The sequence below is a fragment of the Schistocerca cancellata genome, chromosome 1 (assembly GCF_023864275.1).
Source record: "Schistocerca cancellata isolate TAMUIC-IGC-003103 chromosome 1, iqSchCanc2.1, whole genome shotgun sequence".
In the NCBI taxonomy this organism is placed as follows: Eukaryota; Metazoa; Arthropoda; class Insecta; order Orthoptera; family Acrididae; genus Schistocerca; species Schistocerca cancellata.
This window is the reverse complement of record NC_064626.1, coordinates 206,398,152-206,411,118: the sequence shown is the minus strand read 5'-3', so window position 1 is coordinate 206,411,118 and position 12,967 is coordinate 206,398,152. Positions and strand designations below refer to the sequence as shown.

The window sequence follows — 12,967 nt, the reverse complement described above, 5'->3', positions numbered from 1 at the left end:
CCCCCCAAAAAAAAAAAAAAAAAAAAAAAAAAAAAAAAAAAAAAAAAAAAAAAAAAAAAAGCCCCTAGTCACACTGTGGACCGCCAGTCTGCTGTGAAGGAACGTAATGTGTTACGATAACACCATCACAGTGCTACACGAGAATCACCATAACTTTAGACTGCTTCATTTGCACCATCAACAGAACAAGTTCTGTTAACGGTATACTACGTCTTCCACATCACTGGCAACGGGTTCTAGACAATGCTGGTGACTAATTTTGAAAGAAAGTAACAGGTGCAAACATGTAACTCTTTTGTATCGGTTGTCAATAAATAGTTGCACTATTTAAGTTCCAACCCTTGTATGTTCTGATGATATTTTCATCAGAATGCCACAAAATAACTCTTTCTTGGACTAAATTTATCAGCTTCTCACATGAAATATTTTGTGAGTGAGAATGTCGGTCAATTTGACCAAAGAAAACAAACCAATTTGTATTTCACTGATTGTTGTCTGTTTATTCGGATGTGGAGATTGGCTATAGTGTGACTGCACACATATCGGTGTACTGACTTGGTCGTCGTCAGATTCCACCGATATGGATGCCACTGTGACTGCAGCCGGTGGAGGGGCCAGACTAACTTTTGGTTCCTGAAGAAAAGTGGCCTTATCAGTAGTTGCAGGGACAATATTCTGGATGATAGAGATTTGATCTTGTAACATAAGACAACAAAGCCTTGCTATGCTGGTACTGCGAACAGCTGAAAGCAACAGGAAACTATAGCCGTTATTTTTCCCAAGGGCATGCAACTGCTTAATATGGATGATGATGGTATCCTCTTGAGTAAAATATTGCGGAGGTGAAATGGCCTCCCTTTTGGGAGTCTAGGTGGTGACTACTCAGGAGGATATTGTCAGAAGAAACAAAAATGGCATTGTACGGGTCTGGATCTGAGTGTGGAAATTTATGCCCATTAATCGGGTAGGTAGGCTAGAAAATTTAACATCTTAACACACTGCATTTTTATTTCCAAATTAAGTTTGAAAAATATTTTTTATTAATGAAAAACAACCTGTACTGAATGACGTTACATACAGACATAGAAATATAGCTTTTGAAGCTTGAAATAATGACCTATAAATTTTTAAAGATCACCATTAATAAATTCCTGAGTATACTCGTAAACTAGACTTTGAGAGAAATATCCCGAAGCTTGAAGCCTCTTAAGTTTCTGGGTTCTATGAAGTTGAACCATGTATTTCTCAATGGTTTCCTGCAACAGAAATCTTGGAAAAACTGGATGGAGCACAGTGGACAAAATTCTCTCTGGCAAGCACTTGTCAGTCAATTGACAAACTGCCATAACTTTCAGTCCTTACTGTTGTTCTTCAGTTTCTGAGCTGCTAAATTCAATGCCAAACTCAGGATCACTATAGCCATCCTTTTTGGAAAGCACTGCCTAAACAACGATACAGAACACAGTGAAAGCACACAATTTGTTGCCAACTATCTAAATCTGCACCAGTAAAGAAGACTAGTAGAAACCACATCAAACAAAACATGACAGCCAGGCCACAAATGCAGGACTGTACACTCTCTAGGTAGTTGCAGAACACACAAATATTGATGATGAAATTGATATAAGCGAGATTTTTTTTCCCAGAAGTCTGCTCTTAATTTGTCTATGTATATTCAGGATTTTAAGTTTCTGTCAAAATAGTAAAAACAAAATAATTTAGGATTTTATGTTAAGGGGTTAAAAAGAAAAATAGATAAACTGAAGGCAAATATTTTGGGGATTTGTGAACTCTGGTGGCAGGAATAACAGGACTTATGGCCAGGTAAATACAGGGTTAGCAGTAGAAAACCATATAGGAATAATGCAACATACTGAATGTGTTGTCTGACTCACAACACACACACACACACACACACACACACACACACACACACATTCCAATTCTTGATGCCATGTGTGCAAGAATTTAAAGACAAACTATACAAATCACAGTGATATACAATTTAGCATATGAACAAAGTTTAGATGAGGCTAGAGGATTTTTATGAACTGAAATGGAAGATACAGGACCAGACACAAAAATTCCATATATGATTCAAATGTTATTAGCAAGTGGGAAATGGAAACACTATATAAAATCCAATAATTTGAGGATGAGATGGAGGAAGAATGTAAAGTTGTAAAAGTGTAAAGAATGTTGCATACACACAATTCTGCGACAAACAATTTGTGAGAAAATTGTAACAGCAAGAAAAAGAGAAATAACGAAACTACATGGTAAGAATCAAGAAGTACAGGATAGACATAGAGCTGTAAATATGAATTTCTGAAATTGTTGAGTTGGTTGAACAGTGTACAAAGAATGCCTCAGTAGAGGTCATTGACAAATAACTGTTAAGGAAAATACATTATTTGAATAAGAAAGAAGCAACTTAACACATTGTGAAACATGATTCTGGTAGATACTTATTTTCATAAATGTTAGTATTAATTGTTCAAGTCATTTGGCAATGTGTTTCTGATAACATTTTTTCAAGCAGTTCAGAAATGCATTCCAAAGATTCTGGAATAAGGAAAAGAAACAGCCAAAAGCTGATTAAATTACCAATGTTTCTTACAATCTCATTTAGAAGTAAATCTGAAGAATCACTGAGTGACAAAAAAAAAAACGCCTATATGAGGAAATTTTTGTGGGAGTAACAGCCACAGAAGAAGAAGAAGAAGAAGAATTATGCCAATGAGATCTCCATGAGAGTACCAAAAAATATGGGTCAGTGTCATCAGAGATGACAAAATTGATTCAAACAATGGAAAGTCTGGGTTGGAATAATAACAATTATGGAAAGGAGAGATTGCTACTCACCAAATCTGGCCTGAGTAGTCAGAGATAGCAATCCTGGTTGTGTAAGAGGTGTGCTTGCTTGCATTTTTTTCTTTCCTGAGGAGAGCTTTGGCCAAAAGCTCAATGTGTACTAGTCTTTGCATTGTGCTTATCTGCCAATCAACAGATCATCTTCAAGGTGAGTAGCAATCTATCCTTTCCAAAATTGCTAAAACTGAGTTAGATGGATACAACCATGAGGGGAATCTTTTAAATTAAGAAGAAAAATGTCAGCAGACACGTTAATATCAGTAGTACAGGCTGAAGTTTTTACCTTTAAGATAAAATCCTGACTCAAAATTGGTAAAGGAATGAGTGATACCTCTTCAGTGCTCTGTGACCAAACTTTCCGCAATAGCACAGATTGTCACTTTACTTGTATTTTGTGTTTACTTCGAATTCTGGCACCTATGAGAATGAACTGCCTGAATGCATACTTTGGAAACGAACAATGCATCTACAGAAACAAATACAGAGCATAGTAGTGGTTCTAAACTTGAATGTAACATTAATCGTAGAAAGTGATTGTTGTGAGTGTGTGAAGCTGAGATTAATTCTTGTAATGGGGTTCCAACAAATGGCATGTGGTAGTGGAAAAAGGAGAATGAAAATTGTATTTCCATAGACAGTTTTGAATCCATAATTAATCTACAGCATGTGCACAAAAGTATCTGGACTCCCTCCTGAATGAGCTGTGTGCCATCTGCTTTAAGCATCTTAGAGAATGTAGCAAGTGCATGTAGATTATGTCAATAAGCATCAACGCACATCACATTGAGGATCTTGGATGGTATCCACCAAATTTAGACAACAAAGAAGTAATACTTTCAAGATCAGTTGCAAGGCTGAGAAGTTTGATACAAACAGCACTGAGCAGGTAAATGGCTTATCATCCAGCGGCAGTGTAAGTTATGGTACTGGCATTCACACAAATAACTTGCCAGGTGATATCACGGAGGCCTCTTGGTACAGACTTCACGTGTGTGTGTGTGTGTGTGTGTGTGTGTGTGTGTGTGTGTGTGTGCGCGCGCGCACATGCGCGGTGGGTACGTAGGTAGGTAGAGCAAACTACAGTGGAAGGTATATTTATTACTGTAACGACAATGAAATGAAGATGGGCAGGACAAGGAAGTTACTTACTGAATTTCTAGCCTTAAGAAAATATGAAGCTGATGTCCTAATGAAAGCTGTGTAAATGACAATGCACGCAGCTGAACCCCACAGTAACATGGAGAAATCTGTGGATGTCAAATGGTTGACGGCCGAAATGCCACTATGTTGCAAATTATCTTTGAAAAAATTGTCAAAAATACATTTAACAATGATATTAGTCTGCAGCTGTCTGCTTAATTTGTTTCCCCTGTTTGTGTAGATTCTCACCAACAAGGGAATGGTCCAATAAGACACACTGATGCCTACCCTGAAATTTTTTACACAGGAAGAAGACAACGAAAGAAATACATGACCAAAATTTTAGCTGCTAAGAGGCACTGCAAGTATTTTGTAAAAAATGTGGAAGTTACACATTTTTGCCTCACAAAGAACAGCTTATAACAGCGGGATGTACACCCCTAAACGCCTAGCGTGTGACTCGGCGAATCACTCGCGCAGCGTTGTGTAGTGGAATTATCTGGAGTACAAAGACAACAATTTTAAGCACCTAAAGCCTGGTATACAATGGAGCGAATGGAAGCAAACACATGCGAATGAGTGTCTGCAGAAAATTCACTACCATTCACTTGTGTATGGGTAGAACCATTTATACCAGAGGAATGGGAGAGGACATGTGGTAGCGAACATTACCTATGAACACCATGTTGTTAGTTTTTGGAGCTAATATTCGGCATACAGGATACAACTATATCTTGTTAGAGCCACAATGTGGAAATTGGCTATTGAGTGAGGATTATTTCGCATGGTGAGCGCACTGTTCTCGATGGAGTATGCAAAATGGCACAGGGAAGAAAGAATTTAAGTGTCTCAATTTGTACGGAAGCATGACATTCGTGGAGATTGTATACTTTACATGGAACTGTATCTCGATCTCTCACTGGTCCAAAATTTTCCTTGTATGCTGGCTGCCATTTTTCCTCTGCTTCTCATTACCATTGAGGGTAAATTTATGAACAGAACACTAACTACTGACGTGAAGCATCATCTCAAGAGGTGACATAGCTAACGTTTCCACTATGTGTGTAATGTGTAGTGGCAAAATGGTAGCTTCACGATCCAGAGAGCGTGGGATCAAATCCTGTTCAGACCACAACTTTTCCACCATTCACTTCTCACAGATGTCGGAGAGGCCATGAAAGACATGTGGTTCTTCCACACTTCTTTGGTGTGACGTCATAAGCGAGTGACTGCGTGTGAGATCGCTCTCTAAGTTTTTATATATTTTTTTAGGTTTCAGATACATATTTTAACGGCTTTTGTGATAATATTTACTATGTAAGTGACTTATTAGTGGTTTCTTCATTCACCTCTGCCTTTCTTGCATTGTGACCTGATATTTGTGAGTGTTTCGTATCGAGCAACGTAACCTCTTACCTGTGTTTACATTCCGTGCTGACCAGTTGCAGCTGTCGCGGCACGTCGAAAGCTAAGTACTAATTAATTGTTTGTGTATAGTGGTTTATTTAGGAACTTTAGTAGTCTTCAACTGGTGTTTTTTGTGTTTTCTGGTGAAATAATTTCAGAAGAACCTTTTGGGAACTGTTTTCAGCTTCGTTACTGTGTCATTAGACGTTTGATTCTCTTTCTGTATTAGTCTTTTGTTATATTCACATTTGTTGTTGATTAATACTGTTAATAATAGTAGTTACTTCCCGTGTAGAGTAAGTTCGTGATTACTGTAGTCAGGTTTTTAACGTCATCTTATTGTAGTAGCGGAACTTAGAAAAAGTAAAATTTTACCATGAGTGAGAAGTGTGGGCTTTGCCGTAGGTTCGTGAGTAGTGGATTGCGGTGTGAGACTTGTTAGAAGTATTTTCACTGGAGGGAATGCAGTGGGGAAGCCAGTGGGTGTTCTGGTGAGATCCTCTCCTGGAACTGCAGGTTATGTAGCAAGAGTAAGTTGATACAGGAGCAGGAGTGTAAGATCTGTGCCCTTCAGGTGCAGTTGAAAAACGCACAGGAGGAGCTAGATAGGATGAGGAGGGAGAAGGGGGTTGGGGAATGGGAGCTGGCTGTTGGCAAGAGATCTGCTAGGAGAAGAAGATTTTCAGATAGTTTTACTATTGGTGTTTACAATAGATATGACCAACTGTCAGAGTCTAGTGGAGAGGAATCTCTAGTAGCTGTAGATGTAGGAAGTATGCAGCAGACCTCAGTAGTTACAGTGGCTAGAACAGTTGCAAAGTCGAAGAGGAAGAAGAAGGTTCTGCTGTTAGGTAGTTCTCATGGCAGAGGTGTAGGCCAGCACTTGCAGGAAGTGCTGGAGAGTGAGTACCAAGTCACCAGCATTGTGAAGCCTAATGCAGGATTGGCTCAGGTGACTGTTAACACAGGGGGGTTATGTAGGAATTTTACTAAAGAGGATCAGGTAGTGATTGTGGGTGGCGCTGGTAATAGTATTGATAGGGATGGGGAGTATGACATAGATGGTGACCTGGAAAAGATAGCCACTCAGACTGGCAACACGAATGTGCATTTCGTGGAACTGTTTCAGCATCACGATCGGCCTCATCTTAATACAGTCGTCAGGCGTAATAACATGAGACTTGGGGGTGCGCTGATGACAGAAAGCATGGGTCATATTTCAGTGGTGTTGGTGGAGTCTATCAGCAGGACGGGTTTCACTAGACATGGCCTGCACCTCAACAGGTATGGGAAGGGGAGGTTAGCAAAGCTTATAGGTGACAGCATAGGTGGGGCTGGTGGGATCACTCATGGGAAAATTCCCGCAGTAGTGGGTGTTAGAACTGCACCTTTTTTAGATTGAAGTCAGCTGATAGGTATTCCTGCTTAAGGGAAGTCTCTCTAACAAAGGAACCACTTTTGACAAAGCTTAGGTATCCGAGTAATGAGGGAATTAGTATATTTCATCAAAATATACAAGGTATTAGAGATAAAGTTAGTGAACTGCTTATAGATGTTGACTCAGAAATTATTGGTATATCTGAACACTTCTTAAATAAGGAGATAATTCAGAGGCTTCCTTTACCAGGATACAGGTTGGCTGGCAGCTTTTCGAGGAGCTCTTTGGGGTGTGGGGGAGTAGCCATGTTGTGAAAAACGGCATCCCATTTGAGTCAATTGATGTTTCAAAGTACTGCACTGAAAAGGTGTTTGAATGTTGTGCAGGTGTGGTTAAATTTAATGGAGCTAAACTTCTAACTGTTGTTATTTATAGAGCCCCAGACTCCGATTTCACATTTTTGCTAAAGGTAGAGGTGGTTCTTGGTTCACTTTATAGGAAATACAAAAAGTTAGTTATATGTGGTGACTTCAATATTAATTGTATAAGTGATTGTGCAAGGAAGAGGATGCTGGTAGACCACCTTAATTCATATAATCTTATGCAAACCGTATTCTTTCCAATGAGAGTGCAAGGGAACAGTAGAACAACCATAGACAACATTTTTGTTCATTCCTCGTTACTAAAGGGCATTCTGTTAGCAAAAAGGTGAATGGCCTTTCAGATCATGATGCACAAATTTTAACTCAAAGATTTTTGTGCTGCCACACATGTTAAATATAGTCATCAGCTGTTTAGGAAAGCTGATCCAGTTGCTGTAGAGATCTTTGTAAACCTTATCAAGGAACAAGAGTGGCAAGATGTTTATAGCGCTGATACAGTAGACGATAAATATAATGCTTTTCTCAAGACTTTTTTCGTGCTCTTTGAATGTTGCTTTCCGTTAGAACGTTCAAAACAAGGTACTAGCACAAACAGGCAGCCTGGGTGGCTGACTAGAGGGATAAGAATATCTTGTAGAATGAAGTGGCAATTATGTCAAAACGTTAGAAACAGTCAAAACCTAAATGCAGTAGCCCATTACAAACAGTATTTTAAGGTGCTTAAAAATGTTATTAGGAAGGCAAAAAGTATGTGGTATGCAGATAGAATAGCTAAGTCTCAGGATAAAATTAAAACCATATGGTCGGTCGTAAAGGAAGTGGCTGGTCTGCAGAGACAGGTCGAGGATATAGAATCAGTGTGTAGTGGGAATGTCCGTGTTACTGATAAGTCGCATATATGTACAGTATTTAATAATCACTTTCTGAATATAGCAGGTGAACTAAATAGAAACCTAGTCCCAACAGGGAATCATAGCGCTCTTAGAAAAAAGTGTTCCGAGACTTATCTGAAATGCTCCTCCATGATACTGACAAGAGGGAGATTGAGTTAATAATTAAATCACTGAAGACCAAGAACTCTCATGGATATGACGAGGTATCTAGCAGAATACTGAAGTATTGTTCTACGTATGTTAGCCCAGTACTTAGCCATATCTGTAATTTTTCCTTTAGGAGTGGTCAGTTTCCTGACTGATTAAAGTACTCGGTAGTGAAGCCACTTTATAAAAAGGGAGATATTGATAATGTTGACAATTTTAGACTTATTTCTGTGCCATCGGTGTTTGCTAAAGTTATCGAGAAGGTTGTATATACAAGGTTACTGGAACATTTAAAATCACATAACTTGCTGTCAAATGTTCAGTTTGGTTTTACAAATGGTTTAACAACTGAAAACGCTATATTCTCTTTTCTCTGTGAGATTTTGGACGGATTAAATACAAGGTTGCGAATGCTAGGTGCTTTCTTTGATTTAACGAAGGCTTTTGACTGTGTTGACCACAAAATATTACTGCAGAAGTTGGACCATTATGGAGTAAGGGGAGTAGCTTACAATTGGTTCGCCTCTTACTTTAAGAACAGAAAGCAGAAGGTAATTCTCTGCAATATTGAGAGTGGTAGTGATGTTCAGTCCCAATGGGGCACTGTTAAGTGGGGCGTTCCCCAAGGGTCGGTGCTGGGGCCACTGCTGTTTCTTATTTATATAAATGATATGCCTTCTAGTATTACAGGTGATTCAAAAATATTTCTGTTTGCTGATGACACCAGCTTGGTAGTGAAGGATCTTGTGTATAATATTGAAACAGTATCAAATAATGTAGTTCATGAAATAAGTTCGTGGCGTGCGGAAAATAATTTGATGCTAAATCACAGTAAGACTCAGTTTTTACAGTTTCTAACTCACAATTCAACAAGAACCGATATTTTGATCAGACAGAATGGGCATATTATAAGCGAGACGGAACAGTTCAAGTTCCTAGACGTTCAAATAGATAGTAAGCTGTTGTGGAAAGGCCATGTCCAGGATCTTGTTCAAAAACTAAATGCTGCTTTATTTACCATTAGAACAGCATCTGAAATAAGCGACACTTCAACATGAAAAGTAGTCTACTTCGCATATTTTCATACATTCATGTCGTATGGTATTTTTTGGGGTAATTCTTCTGATTCAAAAAGGGTATTTTTGGCTCAAAAACGGGCTGTTCGAGCTATATGTGGTGTAAGTTCGAGAACGTCTTGTTGACCCCTATTCAATAGTCTGGGAATTCTGACATTGCCCTCACAGTATATATTTTCTTTAATGTCATTTGTTGTTAGCAATATTAGCCTATTCCCAAGAGTTAGCAGCTTTCGCTCAGTTAATACTAGGCAGAAATCCAATCTGCATGTGGAATGCACTTCCTTGACTCTTGTGCAGAAAGAAGTGCAGTATTCTGCTGCATCCATTTTCAATAATCTACCACAAGAACTCAAAAATCTTAGCAGTAGCCCAAACTCTTAAGTCTAAACTGAAGAGTTTCCTCATGGCTCACTCCTATTCTGTCGAGGAGCTCCTGGAAGAGCTAAAAAATTAAGCAAATTCCAGTGTTACATTGTTGATTTTCTTTATTTAAACTTACAACTTGTCATCTGAATATTTTTTTTTTTTATATTTCATTTTATCTGTTTCTAATATCGTGTTATAATTTCATGTATTGACTCGTTCCATGACCATGGAGACTTCTCCTTAATTTGGTCCCACGGAGCAATAAATAAAAAAGTAAATAAATTAAACTACTGGTCTTCATTTTCCAATTAGGTAACTGGAGAAGGTAGGGGACAAGTAACTAGCTGCAGTGGCATCCAGTTGAAAGACCTGCAAGAGGCCTGACGGGTACACCAGACAGAATTCTCTTTTGCTTGTGTTTGTTAGTTTGTCTGCTCCAGTGAAAACTTGGCTTAAACTACACAAACATTTTTTATGAATAACTTCATATTGACAGTTAAATTCTTACACAAGAAATTCTGATAAAAGTGGCTAGCAGAGAAAATAAAATCATGGCAGTGTCTGATGTCACAAATGACTTCCATCAATGAAAATTCGTAATTTGTTGAAATGAAATATGTCTTGCAGTACTACATTTTATAACAATTCCTGTAGGCCATTCCTTATAATAATGTTTGAATGTTGTGCATTTGGCTATCAGTGAAACAGCTCTTTCCCCGCAGTCATCACAAAAATGCGAAGTGTCTATTGAATGACAAAAACAAACAATTTTCTTGCACCAGGCAAACCGGTCAAAGGAAAAATTGATGCAGCCAGGCACTTCGCAGTAACCACTAGCTTTATTTAGCCAAAACTGGATTGAGTCAGAAATAGTCCTGCCCATTGTTCTGCGTATTGCACAGCATACCAGGCATACTTGATCAAAATCATAAATGGTGGCGAAGAAATCTGGTAATGCACACTGACTGGAACTTAAGAATACTGTTCCGCTGATAAACCTGAAATGAGAGTGAGGTATTGGTAATTATGTTGTCTGATAATTTCCTGAAAAATGCTTTCCACTGTCGAAAAAATTCTTTATCGAGAGGTTGAATCGCACTAGCAGTTCCAGACAGAATCCACATTACGTCTACAGATTTTTCGTCATCCTATGCTAAAAGAGAGACCATGAATCCAACAAAAGCAATAAATTAATTTCTGCAGCTGGTAGGAATACATTTCGAATGAAATGTTGAAAATTATTGTTTCCCATTTTTCCAGATTTTGATATGTCAATTACAAGATTTTTGCAACTAAACAGTCCATTTTTTATTTTTGGTCCTAGTAGTGTGAAGCAGTAAACCACTCACACTTATCACTGGCATTATCATATATGAATGAGTCATTGCATTCATTGATTGGGCAACCGACTCCATCTTTCTTTTACCAAGAAATGATAAAGCGTGGTGTGCATGCAGTTCTTTCCTGGAAGCGGACTGATCAGCTTTATAAACAGCAGTTGCGGGGTAACAGCAAGTTTCATCTTTACATCAGCTATGAATTTCTCTATAGCATTGTCCATCACTGGCAGCTGCTCTACATGTTTACATGATGTAAACCTGGTAATTTTGCAACTTCCTATTCTGTACGATTTCTTGAACCTGCATAGCCAGGTCGACGAAGCCTGGAAATTAACAATGTTCATGTCAGACGCAATTCGGAGAGCCCTGTCTCATAGATCTCCATCGGTAATGGTGCATAGCCTCTCATGAACAGTTCTAAATCTTTCGGACAGTTTGTCATTCAGATGGTTTCGGGTTTCCATTTGGCGCATATTTCTTACATCATGTAAAGCAACCAATAATTTGTAATAGATGTTACTTGAGTGGTTAATTCAAGACAGTAATAACCGTGTACTGTAGTGTCAGAGAAAATATCAACGAACGGTAGCCTGAAACGTCCTTTACAAATTCCGATCTGGTTGTGTCGTGTTTCCTGTTTACAAATGTACCGCTGATATCTCTCTCTCTCTCTCTCTCTCTCTCTCTCTCTCTCTCTCTCTCTCTCTCTCTCTCTCTGTGTGTGTGTGTGTGTGTGTGTGTGTGTGTGTGTGTGTGTGTGTGTGTGTGTGTGTGAGGGGTCGCCTAGTTGTGCATGTGCAGTTGTTACAGCGCCAGTAGGGGTGTAACATTTCTATCGCTACCTAGTGCGCTACGAATTTGGCACATGTCATCTTTTTTTTAACACTTGCAATGCATCTTAGCAGCTAAAATTTTGACTGTATTTCTTTCATTGTCTTCTTCGTGCGTAAAAAAATTCAGCACAGGTTTTGACATGTCTTATCGAACCATTCCCTTTAAGTATCTAAGTCTGTTTACAAAATATCTGTTTGAAAACCTGATACATAAGCAGTCAAGCAAACTATACGATAAGTGAGATCGTGACAAATATTTCTTACACTCTTCTCTTACAATACCACCCAGTGTGAAGAGCTTTACAATAATTCTGTCCTGGAAACATACATTCCTCTTCTAAAATTTTCTTCCGCTATGTCATTCACTCAACCTCATACATTTGTCAATCCCCTTCACTGAATGTTTTGTGTCTCTATCAATAGTGAGATGAAGCTGTGAGTAATTTTTCTTGTTTATGTTCATGTAGGAAAATAGTTATAATTGTTATAATTATTAATATTATTACCATTTATTATCATAATTATATTTACATTATATATATAATAATTAATTAGTATTATTATGTCACTAATCAGTTAGTTACTCACACATTCTGTCAGCTTCAGTACAGTAGCACTGTACTTCTTGAAAAGGTCCTGTATTTGGTTTCCACAGTGGATACATTCATACTGGCACCTATCATTCTGCATCAGCTGGAAACATTTTGTAAATTTTGCTTGGATTAAAAAATATGCTGTACTTCTTTGGGAAACTATTTAACAAGAGATAAATGCATCACAGTAAATAGAATATCATTATTTTATAAAAATTAATTTTTTGCATGCAGTATCAGAGGAATGAACACACACACACACACACACACACACACACACACACACACACACACACACACACACAGTATAGCTCATGGAATTATTCAGCAAGCTTATTTATATGCCTGTCAGTAACACAATGATTCTACTATTCAGTAAATTATTACCTTTACTCCTAAATTATACTGTCTAACAAAGAAGTGAAGCAGTCAGAACAGGATGAAGAGGTGAGGGGGAAGAGGAAGAGGAGGAGGAGGAGGAGGAGGAGGAGGAGGAGAAGGAGGGGGGGGAGGAGGAGGAGGGGGAGGAGGAGG

The 12,967-nt window shown here is 38.4% G+C and overlaps 1 protein-coding gene across 5 annotated transcripts in view; it reads right to left on the bottom strand.

Moving 5' to 3' along the window:
• Nucleotides 1–12,967, bottom strand: part of LOC126168825 (protein ARV1) — a 45,628-nt gene that overhangs the window by 28,662 nt on the left and 3,999 nt on the right. For all 5 annotated transcript variants that reach the window (XM_049920594.1, XM_049920592.1, XM_049920593.1 and 2 more), the window contains exon 2: nucleotides 12,429–12,533. In XM_049920594.1, coding sequence (XP_049776551.1) covers nucleotides 12,429–12,530 — 102 coding nt within the window. In that variant the 5' untranslated portion in view covers nucleotides 12,531–12,533. The remainder of the gene's footprint in view (nucleotides 1–12,428; nucleotides 12,534–12,967) is intronic.